We start from the raw sequence: 23,419 nt of genomic DNA, 5'->3' as shown, positions 1-23,419 counted from the left end.
GTGTTCCCTTCTCTGTCTGAGCTACCTTTTCCCCCGCATGTGAGGCCAGCTTCCAAGACGTGGGGCAAGCCTCCTGGACCTTATCTCTACCATTCTTGGGTGTTAGTCTTCTTTCTGTTACTTTATATTCCACAGATGAGTGCAATCTTTCTATGTCTGTCCCTCTCTTTATGGTGAGTCAGTATTTATTTGGCAGGTGAATTTAAGACAGCCGGGCAGGTCTACTAGTAATTAATATACTTTGAATGCTGATTACACGTAACTGTGTATGAATCAGCCTATTCTAGAGGCTCAGATTTTTGTTGTTGCTTGGGAAGGGGTTTCCCCAGCAGTGCCTATAAGGCACCGGAAGTGAGAGAGCCCGGACAGTGCAGGGGTCAGACCCAGAGCCCTGAGCATGCCAGGCGTGCCCTTGGCCCTTTTTCCCCACCATCTACTTCCCCGCCCCACCGGTCTCTACCAGTCCAGAGGTCGGTTTTGCTCTCCTTGAGACAAAGAACACTCTCACAGGTCCTGCAAAGAGACTGGTATTTTTTTTTTTTTTTTGCTTTTTGGGTCACACCCAGCTATGCTCAGGGGTTACTCCTGGCTTTGCACTCAGGAATTACTCCTGGCAGAGCTTGGGGGACCATATGGGATGCCGGGGATTGAACCCGGGTCGGCCGCGTGCAAGGCAAACGCCCTACCCGCTGTGCTATCGCTCCGGCCCCGAGACTGGTATTTTTTAATTTTTAAATATTATTTGATAGGGGCCACATCTGCTGTGCTTTTGGACTCAGGGACACTCACAGAAGTGCTGGGATGGGTTGGACATGCTGTCCTTGGGACCAAACTCTTTCACTCAAGCCATAGCCCAGTCCCAAGCTTAGTACAGTTTTGGATTTTTTTTAAAACAGTGTCTTCTAGGGTTTTATTTTATTTTATATTTATTGAATCACCATGAGATTCAGTAAATCACAGTTGCAAAGTTGTTCATGATTGGGTTTCAGTCATGCAGTGTTCCAACACCAGTCCTTCCATCAGTGCACATTTTCCACAACCAATATCCCAGTCTTCCTCCTCCTCACTTCCCCCAGTCTGTCTGAGGCAGCTGCTTTTCTTCTCTTTCTCTCTCCCTCCTTCCTTCCCTTCCTCCCTCCCTCCCTCCCCTCTCTCTCTCTCTTTTCTTCTTTTGGTCATTATGGTTTGCAATGCAGGTCTGAGCTCAGTACAGCTTTTTTAAAATTTAATTTTATTTTTATAAAGTTTTTTTGCACTGATTTATTGCATGCAATATTCCAACACCAATCCTACCACCATTATACCTTCCCACCACCATTGATTCGAATTTTCCCAATCACCACCCAAGCCTGCCCCAATAGCAGATCCTAAATAATGTATTTTGTTTTGCTCGTATTAATAATTCACCAAAAATGATTAAAAAGATTTCCTTAGAAGAAAGTATGTGAAATGTGGGCCGGAGCGATAGCACAGCGGGTAGGGCGTTTGCCTTGCACTCGGCCGACCCGGGTTCGATCCCCGGCATCCCATATGGTCCCCCAAGCACCGCCAGGAGTAACTCCTGAGTGCAAAGCCAGGAGTAACCCCTGAGCATCGCTGGGTGTGACCCAAAAAGCAAAAAAAAAAAAAAAAAAAAAAAAGAAAGTATGTGAAATGTGTTTTATCTCAGCTTAGAGCCATTAAGGCCTTAAGCATAAAAGATTACTAACATGTTGTTACAGATTGAGCCTTGTGTGCTAATATTTTCTTTTTTTTTTTTTTAACTTTTTATTAAATCACCATGTGGAAAGTTACAAAGTTCTCAGGTTTATGTCTCAGTTATACAATATTCAAACACCCATCCCTTCACCAGTGGTGGCCCATATTCCACCACCAAAAACCCCAGTATACCCCCCGCCCCCACCCTCTACCCCCTACTGTATAACTAATGAATTTCACTTCATTTTTTCTTTACCTTGATTACATTCCATAATTCAACACAACACTCACTATAGTTGTTGGAGATTCCACCCAAGAGAGACAGACCTACTACATTTGATAATTAGTTTTCCATTGCTGGAAATGAAGATATATGTAGCCCCACTACTACAAGTACATAACTCTCTCTTTTTTTTTTTCTTTTTCCTTTTCCCTTTTTTTTTTTTTTTGTTTTTTTTCCTCCTCATCCCCCTTCCCGCGCCTCATAGTATGGTGTACGCCACGCTGCGTCGGCCAGCGTGGGGCTTTTACTTAGTTCACAGTCCAGAGAGGTGGCTGCTATAACCTTCAATATTTCAACAAAAACTTACTGTTATTATTTGGAGTTTTCCCCCCCAAGTCAGACCTGTTCAAAAGGAACCGTTTCACATTGCTGACAATTATAAATGTTAAGTCGCGTCCGTGCGGTTTTGGATTTCTGTATAAAGTCCAGGGAAAATTCTGCCAGAAATTACATAGCCCAGCTCACAGACCCAGTGCATTGCTGTAAGAAGTCTCTGGAATCAAAGTCTTTAGGCACAGAGGGTCCGCTTCACGCTCAGCGGCTCCAGATTTATCTGGGCCGAGGGCGTGCTGGTTACGCCCCCTTCCCATGAGTTCCTGGGAGCCCCAAAAATAAAAACCGAATACCTCTGTGTTTGGAGTCATAGAAGATGGCGCCTGCCACGTGGATGCCACCAGCCTGCCGCTTTCCGTGTAGGAAGATAGGAATGGGAGGAAAAAAATCCACCCCCTGGCAGCACAGAGTTGTAGCCCAGTTCGCAGTCCCAGTGCATTGCTATTAGATGCAGCGCTGGATGCCCGAATGTGTTAGATCTCTGGAATCAAAGTCTTTAGGCGCAGAGGGTCCGCTTCATGTTCAGCGGCTCCGGATTTATCTGGGCCGAGCGTGTGCTAATATTTCCTTAATTGAGATTGTTGCCCTCGACTTCTTATCCCATCCAATGTGGTGTGCTACTTCTGGTATATCAGTGGTGTAGAGTATGAGAAACTCCAGGAATTCTAAAATTTTAAATAGGGTTATCCAGCTGTAGTTAAATTTTTAACTAGGTGGTGACTTTGGGGTCCAGAGGCAACTCTTCAGCTTGTTGATCTCTTCCAAGATTTCTTTATGAATCTCTGAATCATGGCCAGTTAACGAGCTTATACAGAGACAGTTCATGGGTGTGATTGCCAGGCTCCCTTAAGAACAGGGGGATGGGGGGAGGTTGCCCATCCCTGACTCCATGAGAGCTGGAGGAGATTTCGGTCACATAGTCTGCATATCTGAGTTCTTCAACAGATCCATTCATTGGATGAGACTCGTCCTGAGCCTGTGGAGTTTGGCCATGAGCATGGTGGTAATTGGGTTATGGAGGTTCTTGGCTGCTGGGGCTCTGTTTGGGCAGGTGGTGGGCTCCTCCGTCCACCTCTGGGGTGCCCAGGATGAGACTCAGCCTGGCACGGGATCTGACAGCATCTCTGTAGCTTGTTGGTCTCTTTTGAGATTTATTTTTGAGTCTCTCTCAGTATACGGTTTTGAAACAACAATCTGTCACCTGCCTATGCTCCTCCTTCATGGCGACAGTCAGACACATTATGATCTCAGTTCAGCAGCATGAGGTCTGTGAGGATCTGAGCTGTCTGAGCGTATCTTCCCTCGAAGTGTCTGGTTTAACTCTCCTCTTTCTGTTTCTCTCTTAGCTTACCTATTGCTTTTGATTTGCTGATCATGAAACACAGGTGGAAGAGCTTCTTGTGTTGGTCACTGGTGGCCCTCATCCTTTTCCTGGTGAGTTTTCTTTTCTAAAACTTGACTTCTGAAGCTGTAGTACAAGCTGCCGCCAATGTGGGGTAGGAGATATGGGCAGGCCGTTCTGTTCATTCTGGACTTGATTCTGTTCATACTGAGAGAACGTGTCCAGGGTGAAGCTTCACAATTGGCATTTATCTGTTTTCTGCTGTTTCAGGTGCCAGTGGTGATCATTGACAGCTACTATTATGGGAAGCTGGTGATCGCGCCACTCAACATTGTTTTATATAATGTCTTTACTCCTCATGGCCCTGATCTTTATGGTAAGACTTGATGAAATCTGGGGAAGGGTTAGGAATTCTTAATCTGCCTCTTTGCCAGTAATCTTACTTTACAAATGATATATTTTTTTTCCTTTTTGGTTTGTGAGCCACGTCCGGTGGTGCTCAGAGCTTACTTCTGGCCCTTCACTCAGGGATCACAGTTAGCGGGGAACTCTATGGGGTGCTGGGGATAGAACCTTGGTCAGCTGCATGCAAGGCAAGTGCCCTACCTGCTGTTCTATCATTCCAGCCCCCAGTAATCTTAATTTAAAATAGAATGACATTTGAATTTGATGTGTAGTAACTGAATATTTCTCCTTGATCACTGTGAAATTCAGATACTGTTTTTTTGTTAGTCCTACCATCTGTTTTTCCCAGGTTCAGAGTTTAGAAGACTAGGAATGTAGATTCCTTGATTTTTTGATATTGCTGCCCGCCCCTTTTTTTTATTGCTCTTTGGGTCACACCTGGCGATGCTCAGGGGTTACTCTTGACTCTGCACTCAGGAATTACTCCTGGCGGTGCTTAGGGGACCATATGGGATGCTGGGAATCAAACCCGGGTTGGCTTCGTGCAAGGCAAATGCCCCACCGCTGTGCTATTGCTCCAGCCCTTTTTTTAAATCCCCCCCTTTTTTTAAATTAAAAGTGGCTTTTTCTTTGTTGTCATTAGAAAATCAGTACAACAACAACAACAAAAAAGAAAATATGTACCAGGAGATAGCTTAAAGAAGTGGGGTGCATTCCTGGCATGTTGGAATTCCAGAACTGCGTGTCCCTCTATTGCTGGAAGTAACTCCCAAGCACTGCCACGTCTGGCCCAGAAACAAAAACAAAAACTAAAAAGAAGGAAAGAAAAATACAGTGCAGTCACCTTCAGACAGCCATTGTTAATAGCTATTGTTAATTCCTCCAGATATTTCTGGTACACACATTTTTTCCTCTTTTTTTAAAAAAAATTTGTGTGTGTGTGTTTTGGGCCACACCCAGTTGTGCTCAGGGCTTACTCCTGGCTCTGCGCTTAGGATTTACTCCTGGCATTACTGGGGACCTTATGCGATGCTGGGGATTGAACCCAAGTCAGCCGTGTGCAAGGCAAATGCCTTACCTGCTAAATTCTCACTCCGGCCAGTTTTCTCTTTATTAATTTGTATCATTTCAACATTGATCTTTATTATATTTTTATTTATTATTTTTGCTTTTTGGGTCACACCCGGCGATGCACAGGGGTTACTCCTGGCTTTGCACTCAGGAATTACTCCTGGCAGTGCTTAGGGGACCATATGGGATGCTGGGAATCCAACCTGGGTAGGTCGCGTGCAAGTCAAACACCTTACCCACTGTGCTATCGCTCCAGCCCCCTCAACACTGATTTTAGGAGAGGAAGTTTGGAGAATCTGGAGAGCAGGTGAAGTGAATGGGGAGAGAGTGGGTCGTGTGGCTGGGTTAGGGCTGAGTGGGAAAAGGCGAAGGCTTTTCCTTTGGGGCTGCAATCTCCCCTTTATCTTCACTCCTCTCCTGAGGCCGTCACTCGGTTGGCCTTTGAGCTTGTTTTAGTTGGCCAGAGGACATTTGAGTTAGTGACAGTTGCAGAGGGAGGAATGGACTAGAGATCTTTCTGCTCAGACCAGTCAGTAAGCATTTCTTTTTAAAGTTTGTCATTAAGAGAGTGTATTGTGTCTTCATCTTTTGAAGGTCTGAGGGCACTCTGTATATATCATAGACTTGGGCACTCCTATGAAGCAGGTTAATATTATCTTTATCTGTTTCCAGTACTAATTTAAGCTCTTCCCATAGCTTTTTTTTGGGGGGGGGTCACACCCGGCGATGCACAGGGGTTACTCCTGGCTCTGCACTCAGGAATCGATCCTGGCGGTGCTCAGGGAACCATATGGGTTGCTGGAAATCAAACTCAGGTTGGCTGCGTGTAAGGCAAATGCCTACCCACTGTGCTGTCGCTCCAGCCCCTCCATGCCTATAGCTTTTTGGTGTCAGTCTGCCATAAGACTAGCAGGTTGAAAGTAAGTGTATTATTAAAACTTAATTGACTCCCCATAGGATTTGGGGAGTAGTGTCATTGTATTTGGCAAGTAATGGGTTAAAATAAGCCTTGTCTTTTTTTTTTTGGGGGGGGGTCACATCCAGCTATGCTCAGGGGTTACTTCTGGCTCTGCACTCAGGAATTAGTCCAGGCTGTGCTTGGGTTACCATATGGGATGCTGGGGATTGAACCCAGGTCGGTCGCGTGCAAGGCAAACGCCTACCTGCTGTGCTATCACTCTGGCCCCAAAATAAGCCATGTCTTATTTAGTGAACTGAATTCACAAACTGAATGGCTAGAGAATAATTGCTCGATGAATAGACTCTGAAAGGCTCCGGGATTTATGGGCTTAAGATCCTGACTGACAGGAGAAAGAGCCCCTATTTTAAACTTTTGCCTCTAGATGTCTCCCTTTTGCTAGGGAAAGTTTGTATGTTTCTAACTGCCGCCTGTTTTAATTTACTTGAAAAACATTTTTTTTTTTTTGAGGGTCACACACAGTGGTGCTCAGGGGCTATACTTCGCTCTGTGCTTGAGTTGCCCCTGGTGGTGTTCAGAGACCATATGTGATGCCAGAAAATTAAACCAGGGTTGTCTACATGCAAGGAAAACCCGTTACTTCCTAGCTATCCCTCCAGCCCAAATTTATTTTTAAATTTTTGTTTGTTTTGGGACCTCATCCAGCAATGGCCAGAGTTGATTCCTGGCTCTGTGTTCAGGGGTCATTTCTGGTTGTGCTCAGGGACATATGTGGTATGGGAGATTGAACCAGAGTTGGCCATATATGCATGGCAAATGCCTTAACCACTATACTATCTCTGTGGCCTACTTGAAGGTCTTGATTTGATTGTATGAGAAGGAGAAGGCGGAGGGAGACTTCTCTGCTTTCATCTAGGTTATGTATTAGAATTGGATTTAAATGGGTTTGATTGAAAATATAATATACACTCTATGTGGGTGAGTAGACGGTGGAACTGGGCAGTGGGACAGTGCCTTGCATTCATAACACTGGGTTCTGTCTTCAGTATTGTTTTTAAAAAGTAGACATGCGGGCATATATGTTAACTGGTGAGTTTAATTTTGAAAAATTGGCCTCTTCTCCTTTATCGCATTTGACGGCTTATTTATAAAACTTTGTATATGAGTCCATGACTGTCGTATGAATTTTGTAGTCCACTGGATAGCTGATGTTTATGAAACTCAAAACAAACAGGAGGTCGGTTGAGCTAAGTTGACGTTTCTAGTTTAACCATGTGTTAAACCAGGGGTGATCAGGGACCCCTTTGGTAGGCTTTGGGGTCCAGCAGTGCAATGGCCAGTCTTCCTACTGGTATCTGCTATTTGTTTTGGCCAGTGTTTTACTGGGAGGAGACCTTGGACTCTGTTCTGCCTATTTTGATGAGCCAGGGGGAGTTTCAGTTCAGCTGTTGACTTTTTGGAAGTTACAGGAATTGATTGATTTTCTAGTGGTAGTAAAGCTTTGCTGGAACACATTCTTGATCACTGGGCCTTTGGTTCAGAGTAAGGGCCTGAGGATGTGATGCTGCCCAGGCCACAGTGGTGGTACTCAGGAACCCCCAGGATTACACCCATGATGCTTATCGGACCCTGTGGCGCCACGCATTAAACGGGTTGGCAGCTTATAATGAGTGCACCTTAACCCCTGTACCATCTCACGGCCCCTGAAGTTGTTTCTTTTCTGTTCTTTTTGGCTTTGGGGCCACACCTGGCAGTGCTCAGGGCTTGCTCCGGGCACTGTACTCAGGGACCACACCTGGCAGGGCTCAGGGGACCATGTGCAATGCCTAGGATTGAACCTGAGTTGGCATCTTGCAAGGCAAGTGCCCTTATCTGCTGTTCTATCTCAGTGCCTTGAATTCGAAGAGTGCTTTTACCTCTTCTTTGAATTGGACAATGTGGGGGAAAGTGTTTGATTTCCACACGTAAAGAGAGTTGTCTTTTTTGCTTCAGTAGGCTTGCAGAGGACACTTATATTTAGGAGTGAGTATTCTTTATGGAGTTTAGTCCTCAGTAAGTATTTGTTAAGGGACTGGGGAGTAGCTCAGTCGTCAAAAGTGCATGTTTTGTGCCCAGACCTTTTATGCCCAGACGTTCAAACCCCAGCATCACATAGTCTCTGATTATGGCCAGGTGTAGCCCTGGAGGCTCCCAATTGCTGCCAGGTGGTCCTCGTCATTCCTGGCACCTGTACTATCAGGCCATGTCATTGAACCATCTGCTGGGCAGAGTATGTCTGGGAGTGGCCCTGCCTCCCCTCCCCCAGCCAAAAAAGGAAAAAGGGGCAAAAAAAGATTTGTCATTGTCTGGTGAAGACAATCTCACTTTCAGTGGTGAATTCAGTGTCATATATACACATGTTGATTGTATTTCCTTTGGGTTTTTGGGCCTCACTGATAGTGCTTGGGGCTTTTCCTAGAGGTGTTCAGGGTGATTATATATTGCCTGTGGCTGCATCAAGGATTGAGCTGGGGCTGCAGTGTGCGAAGCATGGACACTAGTGCTTTGTGCTATCTTCCCAGCCCTGCGTGTTGTATTTCACTGACGCAGGCCTAAAACCCATAGTGTTAAAATGCAGTGTTACTTCAGTACAGAGACAAATTTGTCACGAATGAATGGATGAGTGAATTTTGTCTGGTTGCATGCTTCCCTGAGCACTTCCATGTCCTAGATCTAGAACTATTTTGGTGAGACCTGTTGTGATGTATTAGGTTTGTATTTTCTAAATGCCAAATAAAAATAGAGGCAAATGTATTTTTAAGCTGAAAAGTGCTTTATGATCATCAGCTAATTTTATCTTAATTGATGATTCCATGCACGCGGCCGACCCGGGTTTAATTCCTCCATCCCTCTTGGAGAGTCCGGCAAGCAACCGAGAGTATCCCGCCCACACGACAGAGCCTGGCAAGCTCCCCGTGGCGTATTCGATATGCCAAAAACAGTAACAGTAAGTCTCACAATGGAGACGTTACTGGTGCCCACTTGAGCAAATTGATGAACAATTGGATCAAAGACTTATTATTTTTTTAATTGAATCACCGTGAGATACAGTGTTACAAAGCTGTTCATGATGAGGTTTCAGTCATACAGTGTTCCATCACCCATCCCTCCACCAGTGTACATTTCTTGTCACCAATGTCCCCACTATAAGACTTATCTTTTTTTTTTTGGTTTTTGGATCACACCTGGCAATGCACTAAGGTTACTCCTGGCTCATGCACTCAGGAATTACTCCTGGCGGTGCTCTGGGGACCATATGGGATGCTGGGAATAGAACCCGGGTCAATTGGCTTGGCTGCACGCAAGGCAAACGTGTAAGGCAAATGCCCTACCCGCTATGCTATCACTCCAGCCCCTAAGACTTATCTTTTAACAGGTGCTTTGATGCTGCAAAATCACCCAACAAGTGGGAGAGCACGACTCTGCTATGGAAACTTCAGCTTTTTTACATCTCTGACACTATTTGGCATTATTTTAGCTATATTATAACAGTTTCCTTCTCTGAGTACTTCATTAGCTGTGGCAGACAGTTTCTTACCTGAGATTTAAAATGTATTGTATGGAGCCAGAATGATAGGACAGTGGATAGGAGCTGTGCTCCCCTGCTTGAACCTCCAGACAGGCCCCCTCAGTGCTCATATAAAAGCATAAAAGGGGGTTGCAGCAATAGCACAGCAGGTAGGGCATCTGCTTTGCACACGGCCAACCCAGGTTTGATTCCCAGCATTCCGTATGGTCCCCTGAGCACCGCCAGGAGTAATTTCTGAGTACAGAGCCAGGACTAACACCTGTGCATCGCTGGGTGTGACCCAAAAAGCAAAAAAAAAGAAAGAAAGAAAGCATAACAGGCTTATAAATGGTTCTTGGATAAACGGACAAATAGATCTAAGTCAAAGACATGAAGAAAAAGCTTTCAAGCATTAGCCATTTTCCACATACACTTGCTATCTAACAAGGCTGCAGATGCCTAATATGCCTCCCCAGTTCTGTGTCTTATGTACTCCACTGGGAAGACAGTGGGGGCGACTGCTCCTGGTGGCATCTGGAACGGCTTCTTGGAGGTGGTGATATTTATTTTATTTTATTTTATTGCTTTTTGGGTCACGCCCGGCGATGCACAGGGGTCATTCCTGGCTCTGCACTTGGGAATTACCCCTGGTGGTGCTCAGGGGACCATATGGGATGCTGGGAACCGAACCCGGGTCAGCCACGTGCACGGTAAACGCCCTACCCGCTGTGCTATTGCTCCAGCCCCTGGAGGTGGTGATCTTTAAAGTGAGTCAGGGAGGAAGAGCAGGAGTTCGCTTAGTGATACCAGCAAGGCAAACATTTTAGACAAGTTAGATGTCTGGTATAGAGAGTGCTGAGACAAAAGGATTAAATATTGAATTCAATGTTTTAAAACTGTAAGTATTCTTTACAGCTTGAGCTGACTTTTAGGTGGAAATGGTAAAAGCATAAGCAGGAGCCATTCAAACTCGGAACCCTCTCAGTGTGCCTGCTTCGTGCTCCCTGCTTGCCAAGGGACCTTGACACTTTCTTGGCCCAGTCGCCGGTATTCAGGGCCTGTTCCAGAGCTGAACTTGCCCAAGAACGTGGGGGAAAGACAAGGAGTACTTTTTCATAATTCCCCATTACAACAACTTCTGTTCGTTGGTCGCTTGCTCGCACCAGAGAACTTGCCCCACGTCATCTTGTGAGGGAGCAAGGCGAGGGAGGTTCTTTCCGTCCTTATTCACTGCAAAGGGAACCGATGAGAGGCTGGCCAGGAACTTGCCACAAAGTCCGACCCACGGCCGCAGTGGAGAGGTACTTGCCCGCTGAACACAGCTCTGGCACAGGCCTGGTGTTGGACTCGATTCAGCAGCCCAGTTAGTGGGGGTGGTAGTAGGCCCCATGGCAGGAGCAGCCCCATCGACACAGTGGGGAGCAGCTGGCCTTGACTGTCAGCGGGAGCCCCTTGTAGGGCTCCACTGGCAGCGCCTCCTGCTGTTCTCCAGGGGACCACCACCCTAGACCCTTGTGGAGCAAAGTGAAAATGCTTGGTGGAGGTCACGAACACTCAGCCTGTGGAGAAGCAGCGCAGGCCACAGACTGAAAGGCTGCGGGCTGGCCTCCCCCCGTCAGAGACCAGCGGTGCAAGTGAGCGTTGCGAAAGAGAAAGCCACTGGTCTTGGCACGGACTTTGCCTCTTACCCTGGTAGCGTTTGGATCTGGCAGACGTTATTGCAGGGAAGGGGAGTGGTATGGGGAGTGCAGGGCGGTGCTCCCCGGGGAAGAGTCACAGGCAGGATGGAGAAGAAACACTCTCTCTTGCCCGAGAAATAACAGTGGGGGTCGGGGGAGAGGTCAAAGGACATTGTAAATGGGAACCAGGGTTCAACCCCTAGGGTCTCCTGGCTCCCTGAACACCACCAGGAACCACCACTGGGTGGAGTTCCCTGAGCACTCTTGAGTATGACCCCCCCGCCCCCCAAAATAGGGGTCAGAGCTATAGGATGGTGGATAGGATGTTTGCCTTGCGTGCAGCCAACCCTGGTTTGATTCCCGGGAACCTCATGTGGTTCCCAGAGCACTGTCAGCAATGATCCCTGAGCACTGAGTCAGCAGTGAGCCCTGAGTACTGCCAGGCATGGCCCAAAAACTGGAGACAAAACAAAACAAACAACAATTTCCACAAAATAACAGCATCCAAAAAAAAATAACAGAGGATCTAAACAAATAAGTGGGTCTACATGAAGGGGCCACATAGACACTTAGGAATGATCCCTATTTCACAGCCCACCACATTTTCCAGATCCCTAGGTGGGAAATTCAGAGTGCCCTGTGTTAAAGGGGCCCAGGTTCCCTTCTTGAAGCCCCAGAGGAAGCCAGTGGAGTCCTGTGGCCGGCAGCCCTCCCAGCCACGCACAAGTGTTACAGAACCATTGCTCCTTTTAGTCTTTCTGTGGAACCTTGGTGCCTTTTCCCTTTCTTGGAGGCCAATTTAACATTTACAAGGATGATTTTTTTCTTATTTTGTTTCTAATGTCCTACAAAGTTCTAGCTTTCTAAAATTGTTCCCCTTTATTCAATCTGCAGAGCGGTAAACATGCTTCTTGGTTTTCGCTCTTCCAAACCTCCCATTGGCTCCTCTGAATGAAAAGAACTGAGCTTAGAGGCACTGCTGCCACCTTCCTTTCACCTTCCACTTTGCACCAGCTACAGGTTGAGCGCCTCATTCTGACGCATCTTTGCTTAGGGGCTCAGCCCAGATACTTGCTGAGCAGTTGAGTTGAATATCTTGAATATCTCCAGGCAAGAGAGAAGGGCTTTGACTCTTTCCACTTCTAAAGCAGGTACCCCTCAAGGAGGACAGGGCATTGCTAGAAATTCGCTAGTATTTTTCCCTCTTGCCCTTGTTTTTAAGACTGTTGAACCTTTCCACTCCTGACTTATCCCCTAGTTTTTGCTCCATCCTTCAGGGAAGGAACCACCTATTACAAAATGCTCCCTGTCTCGATGACCAGTTGATCTAAGCGCCTAACACATAGCGATGATTTCACTTGCCAACTTCATGCTCTCCATCCCATGTCTTAGAGTAAGAAGATCGCACTAACAGGAGGGTATTGAAACTTGCAGTAGAGACAGATATATTGAGGAAACTAAGAGTAGCCCTGAAAAACAAAAACCCACCAATACGTATTTGCAAATAACAAAGAGAAAGAGGCTTTTATTTTTCCTGTTGAAACTAGTATAGCATCTGTAATAGTTGAGGTGAGAGGGGACCCTTATTCTCTCTGTCTGCTTCCTGGTTCTTCTTTAAATTGAGATATTGAGAACTGGTGAACGGGAAAGAAGCAGGCCAGGGTTTGTCGATTGCTTCCACAGTGGAGGGTAGGAGGGACTGGATAGAACTTACCTTTCTGGAAACTGGACTCCTGAAGGACTCACTTCTGGGGCTGGGAGATAGCTCAGAAGGCTGGAGTTGAGGGCCTAGCATGGGGCACTGCCTGGAGGAGGGGGTCCCTGGTGGTCCTGTGACTGAACACTGCTTGTGAGACTTTTCCACATTCCATTTAGGGAATTTGCCATAAAATATTAATTAAAACCCATATTAACCAAAAAGCCAAGAAGTGATGAATTCCAGGGAACGAAGATTAGTTTTGAAAACAAAACCATCCTTGAGTCTTCCGTAACCCAAAAGGTGGTCCATAAAGAAAGTTCCTTTTCCCCTAGCACATGAGATTGGCTTTCCAAAATATTGGTGGTAGAGAATGGCACTGGTGGAGGGATGGGTACTTGAACATTGTTTGACTGAAACACAATCATGAAAGTTTTTAAGTTTGTAACTGTATCTCACGGTGATTCATTAAAATTTTTTAAAAAAAAATGTAAAAAATAAATAAATGCTTAAATGTCGGGGTAAAAAAGTTCCACTCTGAATTTTCCTCGTGAGCTTGGTTTGGGATGGACCCTCTCGGCCACAAGGGTCCTGATCACTGAATTTAGACTTCAGAAGGGAGCGGTCCTCAGTGAAGACCCACAGTAGCACTTGAGTCCTTCCTGTGTGTCCCCACCACCCCTCGCCCAGTGACCCTAAATGTCTGCAGCATTCTGAGTTTGGTTTCTAATCTTACTTTGCTGTGCAAGCTGCAGAAATGCCAGGGTTTTCTAACTACTCCTCTGCCTTCTGATTACCCTTTTAAGCAACACTGATTGCAGCAAATTGCTGGCGGGGGCTCGGGGGCAAGACGGGTATCAGAACACTCTGCCATAATTAAAACCTGCGGAAGTCATCACACACGGGAGGCGCCGACAGCAAACCTGCTCCTTCTCATGGGCTTAAGGATTTTGAGTGAAAGAATCAAAAGAGTGTGAGGGAGGCTTGTGTTTTCATTTTTGTTTCACTCGGAACCCCCAACGCTTCTGAGCAGGGCTCGGGGTCTCTGAGCCCTGTTTGCCTAGGGAAAACCCATGGCTGATTCTTGGTCCATCCCTGTGTGACTGCAGGACTGTGGTTAAGCATCTCAGTGGGAAAGGTAGTAGAATGTTATTGGAATAAACAGGAGAAAATTAGAATGCTAATAAAAAAGATGGAATAAACGGGTAAGGAGACAATGACAGAGCCATGACTAGTGCAGACCAATTATTTGTCATAAAAGAATATCTTTTTTTTTGGTTTGCTTTATCTGTGGACCTGGTGGTACTCAAGGCATCTTTCTTCCCTCCTCTTGTGCTCCAGGAGACATGTGGCAGAGATGGAGCATGGGCCTCCCGCGTACAGGAGTATCCGTAATCCTAGTCCAAGACTAGCATTAGCATTCTCTCTCTCTGTCTGTCTCTCTATCTGTCTGTCTGTCTCTCTCTCTCCTCTCTCCCCCAGCCCCCTCTCTCATCACTTAATTGTGTGTTAGACTGTGAGGAGGATCGTCATGTCAGAATGGCGTTTTGATAGTCTTAGTGGCACACCGCCATATTCTTCAGTGCAGCGTACTGTTTCCCCGTGTCACCAGACCGTTAGCTCTGACACTGTCTGCCCAGAGGTAGCATCCAGTCCCAAAGGCTCTGGGCTCTTCCCCTGAAGTCGCCCACCCCTTCCCCAGCCCTCACAGCAGATGCTGTAGCAACACTGATTGCAACTTGTAAGTTCAGATTGTCACCTGTGCTTCTGACCAGCCTGCCGGAGATTGGAGTTTCTTACAGCCTCCACCCGGGGGTGTTTCAGTTCATTTGCTGTCGTGGCTCTCAGAACCCAGAGAAGCCTTTATCCGTGATTGTTTATTATCCAGGAGACAGGTGCGTGGCCCATTGGCAGAGATACAGAGGCACTGGGCAAGGAGCTTCGGGTGGCGCTTCCAGCTTCTCCACCCTGCTCCCCAGTCCAGACACTCCCCAAACCCTGACTTTGTTTTCTGTTTATTGAAAAATATATTTTAGGCACCGTGGTTGGCAATAATGTTAGCGTTAGGGTTGCATGCATGCAGCATTCCAACACCACACCCTGAGTGCCTCCTGCCTCAGATCCTGTCCCTGCTCCTCCGTGGTAAGCTCAGTTCCATAGACCAGTTTTCTTGGTGGTTTTTCAGGGAGGCTTATTTTCCTAGGCTTGTCTGATGACATCATTGGCGACAGAACTCATTCCAGCCCCCAGCCCCCTCCTGGAAGAGTGGAGGGAAGGACAGAGGAACTGTGGCTTCCAGCTGGGTTCCCCTGACAACCAGTCCCTACCCTTTGATTATGTTGGGCCTTCCACATTTTGCCTAAGTAAACACCAAGAGACACCTTCATCCTTTTCATCACTCAGGGAATTCCAAGAATTTTCAGAGTTCTGTAAGCCAGGAATAGGGACACAGCAAAAATACTTGTATTTATGTATTTATTATACATCACAATATCACACTAAACTGTTTTAAATACTGAAATGTTCTATCCTCAACACAGAACCAGAGTCCTGGGACCCCTCTCCTCCACCAAAATAAAGCAAAACAAAAAGTATTAGTCCATTCGAGCTTGGCAGTTTGGGCCAGATACAGTGATTAATAGAGGAACAACAGTGATCAATACTCCCTCTGTGGATCACTATATGAACAAACGTTTGAAATTTGGTTTCTGTCTAAATCATGGCCAATCCCATTTTCTTGCCATCTTCTGCTCCTGTCTTCCCATGTGTGACTAAGCAGGTAAAGAAAGTGAGTTTGTGACTCATTAGTCCTCTTTGAACCAAGAAAATGTGTTGAGCCCCACAATGGCTTTTGGCGACATTGACTACTGATTCTTCATCTCCTTTTCTCTCCTTTAGGCACGGAACCCTGGTACTTCTATTTAATTAATGGATTTCTGAATTTCAATATAGCCTTTGCTTTGGCTCTTTTTGTTTTGCCACTGACCTACCTTATGGAATACCTACTACAGAGCTTTCACGGTGAGTGGCATGATGGTAAGTTGGTGAAGAGGGAAAAGTAAGGAATAGTGTGTATGCCGGAGTTGGGATCTGTCTCTCTCTCTCTCTCTCTCTCTCTCTCTCACACACACACACACACACACACACACACACACACACACACACACATACACATCCTCTGTCCCCACCAAAACCAAACAACCTATGATTTGGTTAATAACTGCAAATATAAGTGACAGAGGGAGAATTTCAAGTGAGGAAGTCAGCATAATTTATAGAGCAGGATGGGGGAGGACAGAATGGGGGAGGCAAAAAAAATTTATTTTAATAAAATTATTGTTTTTTTTCTTTGGTGTGTGTGGGGAAGCATACCCAGTGATACTCAGGAGTTACTCCTAGTTCTATGCTCAGGAATTACTCCTGGTGGGGCTCTGAAGATATATGGGGTGCTGGGGATTGATTGAACCCGGGTTGACTACCCATTCTGTCTCTACTGTCTTTACGGCCCCTGTATTCTGAGAATTTTTAAAATTTTATTTATGTTTTTGTTTTTTGGGTCACACCGGTGATGTTTAAGTAATGCCCAAGGTGACCAGAGGGGATGCCATGGATCAAACCTGGGTCAGCTGTGTGCAAGGCAAATTCCCTACCCACTGTACTATCACAGCCCCAAATTTTTTTAATTGTTTAAAGATACAGATAATTTCAGATTTTTTTTTAGATTTATTTTTTTAATGGAAACACAGTAAAGAGTACTTCATTTATTTATATTTTTGGGTCACACCCGGTGATGCTCAGGGATTGCTCCTGGCTCTGCACTCAGAAATTACTCCTGGCAGTTGTCTCCATGGCTTGGAGGCTGGTCTCTCATTCTGGGTAACTCAGGGAAGGGACCACCAAGTAAAATGTGGTTGGAGGTCATGTGAGGGAAGGGTGATGTGGGCCGAATACAGACTAGAGACTGAACACAATGGCCACTCAACACCTTTACTGCAAACCACAACACCTAATCAGAGAGAGAGAACAAAAGGGAATACCTTGCCATAGTGGCAGGGTGGGGTGGGGGGAGACGGGACTGGGGAGGGGGGGAGGGATGTTGGGTTTACTGGTGGTAGAGAATGGGCACTGGTGAAGGGATGGGTTATCGAACTTTGTATGGGGGAAACATGAGCACAAAGATGTATGGATCTGTAACTGTACCCTCACGATGACTCTCTAATTAAAAATAAACTAATAAAAAAATAAAATTAAAAAAAAAAAAGAAATTACTCCTGGCAATGCTGGGACCATATGGGATGCCAGGCATCAAACTCCAGTCGTCTGCTTGAAAGACAAACACCCTGCCCACTGGGCCCCCTCAGGTCTTGACTAGAATCCTGAGCTTTTTCATCTGGACCCGCTCATTGTAAACATAATCGCCACCAGGGGGTGCTGTCTGTCAACCTTTGTGCTGGTTTACCTTCTCCACTAGATGGAAGGACTCAGCCTTCCCTGTGGTCAGTTCATGTACTGACCGCAGCAACATCCCAGCAGGTGCTTGGGTTTTAGGGTTCATTTAACTACCTTAATTCTTCCTCATGCTGTACATACAGTTTGGTTCTAATTTGGGATCACAGTATAATTCCTTGAAGAATGTTCTGTATGTATGTTCTCATTCTGGAGTCACCCATATTCCAACTTGGGGTGTCTAATTTCTTTATTATTATTATTATTATTATTATTATTATTATTTTTTTTTTTGCTTTTTTGGGTCACACCTGGCAATGCACAGGGGTTACTCCTGGCTCTGCACTCAGGAATTACCCCTGGCGGTGCTCAGGGGACCATATGGGATGCTGGGATTTGAACCCGGGTCGGCCGCGTGCAAGGCAAACGCCCTACCCGCTGTGCTATCCCTCCAGCCCCCTCTTTATTATTTTTTTAAACCTTATTGGGTTTCCTTTTTTCTCTTCTCTCTCTTTTTCTTTTCTTTTTCTTTTTTCTTTTTGAGTCATACCCGGCGATACATAGGGGTCACTCCTGGCTCTGCACTCAGGAATTACTCCTGGCAGTGCTTGGGGGACCATATGGGATGCTGGGAATTGAACCTTGGTCTGCTGCGTGCAAGGCAAATGCCCTACCCACTATACTATCACTCCAGCCCCTCCTCTTCTCTCTCATATTTCCTAAATAAAATTTCTTCATTAAAAACAATGGTTTTCATAGTGTTTATAATAAATACTTGGTTTTTATTTTACTTGGTTTTTATAGTCCTTAAAATACTTTGTCATGTACGTATGGCTTGACTAATAACCAGACGTAGGTTGAGAAAAAAATTTTTTTTGCTCCTTGGATCTATAAATATATGAACAGACCAATTAGTGTATAAGAGAGAACATTGATATACTAACCAACATAGAAATTGAAATCAAATCCCAGAAGCGAGTTTATGTTATACTTGTAGTTAATCTCAGGACTCTTTAGAGTTAGTGGAAGGAGCCACTAAAGATAAGGGTTTGTGGGACCCAAGCCATAATACAATGGATAGGGCATTTGCTTCCCACGTGACCAACCTGGGCTCCATCCCCAGCATCCCGAGTGGTCCCTCGAGCACTGCCAGGAGTAATTCCCGAGTGCAGCGCCAGGAGTAGCTAACCCCTGAACATCTCCAAGTGTGAAACATCTCCAAAGCAAAAATAAATAAATAAATAAAATAAAGATAAGGGTTTTGCTTCTTTGTTTCATGCATTGTAGGAATTATTCAACTCTGTTACTCCTTTACCTGACTTTCATGTTCCAGCCAAATCCAATACCGATTCCCCTGTTATTTGAAAGTAGATCATTTCTATTTGGCATGAATTGTTTTTTTCGGGTCTGAAAATGCTTTAAAAAACCCAAAAAATCCCTTTCACGTAAGCGAATGATAATAGTTTTCTCAGACCTAAAAATTAGCAGAGAAAATTTGTATTGTGAGTCTTTTCAGATGTTCATTCCTGTGGGCGCGAGCTGAGAGGAGCCTGTTTTCCTCTTTCTACTTGACTCCTTTATGGCATGGAAGAAAGTGTGAATACAAGAGTCGTAACATTTTATGGGGTGTGTAGGGCATACTCCCAAGTCTGAGATCCGGAGGGCTGAAACTAAATATGTTGTTTTGTTCTATGATGGTGAAATGTGGATTTTTTTTGTGTGTGTGTCTTGCAGTTCAGAATTTAGGCCACCCATATTGGCTTACCTTGGCTCCAATGTATATCTGGTTTCTGATTTTCTTCATCCAGCCTCACAAAGAGGAGAGATTTCTTTTCCCTGTGTACCCACTTATATGTCTCTGTGGTGCTGTGGCTCTTTCTGCACTTCAGGTAAGTTGCAGGGGAATGTCAAAGTGCTTCATCTGGCTTCACTCTTTGTTGTTGTTCGTTTGTTTGTTGTTTTTATTCTTGGGTCACACCTGACCGTGCTCAGGACTCAGGGCTTATTCCTGCCTCTGTGCTCAGGGCCTACTCCTGGTGGTGCTTGGGGGACCATATGGGGTGCTGGAGGTCAGTCTCTGGTCAGCTGCATGTAAGGCAAGTGCCCTGCCCCTGTACTGGTCCCTCTGCTTCACTTGTGAAATTGTTTAAAAAGCCTTAAGGTGCATTTCAGGAAAACTTTCGCCTAAGTCAGACATGTTATCCATACATTCAACCAGATTTCAGGTCATGTTATTAAAGCTTTATGCATTGATTGCCTAGCTGGTGATCATGCTCTTAACTTGCTAATTATATGCTTGCAGTATTTAATTTCTGTGGCTGGAGCGATAGCACAGCAGTTGGGCGTTCGCCTTTCACGCGGCCAACCCGAGTTCGATTCCTCCGCCCCTCTCGGAGAGCCCGGCAAGCTACCGAGAATATCGCGCCCGCGAGGCAGAGCCTGGCAAGCTACCCGTGTGTATTGGATATGCCCAAAACAGTAACAATAAGTCTCTCAATGAGAGACGTTACTGGTGCCCACTCAAACAAATCGATGAGCAACGGGATGACAATGACAGTGACATTAATTTTTGTATTAGTTTGTCTCTCTTATCAACAGCAATCCAGATACTAATAAAGAAATTCTGGGGGTAAGGCAGTTGCTTTGCATGCAGCCAACCCGGGTTGGATCCCCAACACTGCCAGGAGTGGTCCCAGGGAGCAAACCTAGGAGTTCGCCCAGAAGAGAACTGAGCACAGATGAGTGTGGCCCCGAGCCAAAAACAAACAGAAAGAAGTTTATGACCTGCTGTGGGCCTGCCTCAGAGCTGAGCTACCCAGATATTGGTTCTTCTGCTGTGGGACCAGAATAGAACTTGCTCGACTGTTTAGGAGAACATCAGGAAGTTAGTTCTTTGGTATGCTTTGTAATCTGGCCTCAAACCTCTCCGGGTCAATTCCCTTAGAGCTGACCTTCAAGATTTCTATATTTAAGGCCTCACAAGCCTCTGTGCAGCCTTTTCTTGATGTCTTACCATTTGCAGTTGTTGGAAAAGAATTATTAGGATGATAAGTTTTTTCCTTAACAGATTGGTGGAGCTCTAAGTCACATATCATACAACTCACCCATTTAAAGTACACCATTCCATAGTTTGGGGGTCTATTCAGAAAATTATTTAACCATGACCACAGTCAGTTTTAGACCACTTTGTTGTCAGAAACCCAGACTTTTTAGCCATTGTCCCCCGGCTTCCCATCTCTCCAACACTCATCTGCTCTCGATCTCTGTGGGTCCCTGGGTGTGGAGGTCTGTGTGAATGGAGTCACCGACCCTCTGTGGTGGACTCCTTCCATTTAGCATCATGTTTTTCACTCACATCCATGTCAGGATGAGAGTTGTATTATTCATTGTTGCTGTTTGGTTATTTTGGGACCATGCCCAGCTTTGTACTTGGAGGTTGATCCCGGGAGTATTTCAAGACCATGTGGTGCTGGGGATCAAGTTTGGGCCTCTCTTATGCTAATCATGTGCTTAGCCCATTGAGCTATCTCTGTGGCCCAGGACAATGAAAAGAAATCAAACTCATAATAGTAATTGAACATTATTACAGATGATTGGAAAGAAATAAAAGAAAAAATTATCTCATTATCCCAACAAAACCACTTTCTAACATGTATTTGTCACATGTCAGAGTTGATTACAAGTATAATATAAATGTACTTACAATGTTATATCTCATTTACTAGCATTGTAGCACCGTCATCCCATTGTTCATTGATTTGCTCGAGCGGGCACCAGTAACGTCTCCATTGTGAGACTTGTTATTACTGTTTTTGGCATATCAAATACACTACGGGGAGCTTGCCAGGCTCTGCCATGCGGGCAGGATACTCTCGGTAGCTTGCTGGGCTCTTCGAGAGGGATAGAGGAATTGAATCTAGGTCGGCTGAGTGCAAGGCAAACGCCTTACCCGCTATGCTATCGCTCCAATCCCTCATTTAGTAATATATTAAAATTTTTACTTTATAGTGATAATGCTGCCCATCATTTTAATAGTGTGTAATGTTCTATATTTAATAATAGAACACTATTATGTTATATAATAGTTACTGAATTATATTCTAATATAATTTATATCAACATTTGGGCTACTCTCTCATTTTCAGTTTTGTAAATAATTCTTTGCTCATGTATTTTGATTGTTTCTTTACAACAGATTTGTATAAAGATAGAAGGAGCACAGAACCATTCCCCCCTTTCCCTTTGCTGTGGTAGCTGCCAGCTTCTGCACATGCTGGCTACCAGGGGGTGGGGTGTGTCGGGGAGAGTTTGCTCACTCTAGTTGTAGTGCTCACGCAGTGCTCTGCCTGCGGTGTAATGGTGATCACACACTTTGTTATGATCCAGAGATTCCAGACAGCAGAGCTTCCAGGACTATACCAGTGAGGTGCTGGGGATCTTGAGGCTCCTGCTGGCAGGGCAGGCACTGAGCCTCCAGCTGTGCCCCAGGACTATAGGTCTCTTCAGTGACTTGTCATGTGCTATAGCATCACCCTCTAGAAGCAGTCCAGATAGAAGGAAAGGCATGGATTCGGTAAACCTACTAGGAAGGGTCTTAGACAGAACAGCATTCATGCATCTGTGTGTGCTGTGATAATATCATCCCCTTTATTTGGGTAGTAGCCCAGCAGATAATCCACTAATCTGTGACAAGTTCTTTTTTCTTCCTGTTTTGTCAGTATGTATTTTGTTGCTATAAAAATGCTGATGCAAACTTGTCAGTAAGGAAATAGAGATTAATCCTCCTCATATCAAAACAGAACTTGGTGGGGCTGGAGTGATAGCACAGCGGGTAGGGCATTTGCCTTGCATGGGGCCAACCCGGGTTCAGTTCCCAGCATCCTATATCCTACGAGCACCGCCAGGAGTAACTCCTGAGTGCAGAGCCAGGAGTAACCCCTGTGCGTTGCCGGGGTTGACCCAAAAACAACAACAACAACAACAACAAACAAAAAAACCCAACTAGGTAACTTTATATATCAAAACTACCCAGAAGAGCATTTTTGTTGAAAAGTTGTTTTTTTAAAAAAATAATTATTAAGGCTTTAGGTACTAAAAAAATTAACAAATAAGTTTTCTATGGCATTTGGAAGATTAAATTCTTCACAACTCTGTGACTGGGCTAATCTACTGCCAGTCTTTTTTTTTTTTGGGGGGGGGGTCACACCTGGCGATGCACAGGGGTTACTCCTGGCTCTTCACTCAGGAATTACCCCGGGCGGTGCTCAGGGGACCATATGGGATGCTGGGATTAGAACCCGGGTCAGCCGCGTGCAAGGCAAATGCCCTATCCGCTGTGCTATCGCTCCAGCCCCTACTGCCAGTCTTCATGAATCTGCTTTCCTTAGAAGAGTTTGCTACGTTTCCTTATTCGGGTCAGTCTGGGTTTGGGGGGAGTCCCCACAGATGTTTGCAAATGCTCAGACGTCAGTCAGACTCTTTTTGCTTTGATCACGTGTCTTTGATCATGTATATTCTGCAAGGTATAGCGTGTTTTTTCAATGCAGGCTATTTTGTCTTCTAGAAATGTTACCACTTCATGTTTCAGTGGTACCGCCTAGAGCATTATACCATCACGTCCAATTGGCTGGCACTGGGGACCGTCTTCCTCTTTGGGGTCCTTTCCTTTTCTCGATCGGTGGCACTATTCAGAGGTAAATACACTGGGAATACCTTCCCCATATTCCTGAGGCTTTTTACAATAGATTCTATTTGATACGTATTATTTAATATACTTTGGTGTAAGCTAGGAGGAGAATGTTTGAATTGGGATAACCTGTGGATGTCATATTATGATCGGGATGTAACTTCTTTACTTTTGGATTAAAGAGAAGACTGAGAGTTCCTTTCAGTGTGATTAACTCTAATTCTCTTGGTTTTATTCCTAATGATATTTTATTTCAGTGGGTACTTTGTCCTTCTGGGTTTTGGGTCACACCCATCAGTGCTCAGGGCTTACTC

The 23,419-nt window shown here is 45.3% G+C and overlaps 1 protein-coding gene across 1 annotated transcript in view; it reads left to right on the top strand.

Annotated features, from left to right (window-relative positions):
• ALG9 (ALG9 alpha-1,2-mannosyltransferase) overlaps positions 1–23,419 on the top strand; it is a 79,628-nt gene that overhangs the window by 11,725 nt on the left and 44,484 nt on the right. The window contains exons 7-11 of the mRNA XM_004604683.3: positions 3,661–3,748; positions 3,927–4,032; positions 15,872–15,994; positions 19,154–19,308; positions 22,983–23,112. Of these exons, the coding sequence (XP_004604740.2) occupies positions 3,661–3,748; positions 3,927–4,032; positions 15,872–15,994; positions 19,154–19,308; positions 22,983–23,112 (602 nt within the window). The remainder of the gene's footprint in view (positions 1–3,660; positions 3,749–3,926; positions 4,033–15,871; positions 15,995–19,153; positions 19,309–22,982; positions 23,113–23,419) is intronic.

The sequence above is a fragment of the Sorex araneus genome, chromosome 3 (genome assembly GCF_027595985.1).
Source record: "Sorex araneus isolate mSorAra2 chromosome 3, mSorAra2.pri, whole genome shotgun sequence".
Taxonomy (NCBI): Eukaryota; Metazoa; Chordata; class Mammalia; order Eulipotyphla; family Soricidae; genus Sorex; species Sorex araneus.
Note: the sequence above shows the minus strand (reverse complement) of the source record. Positions and strands in the feature narration are given on the sequence as shown.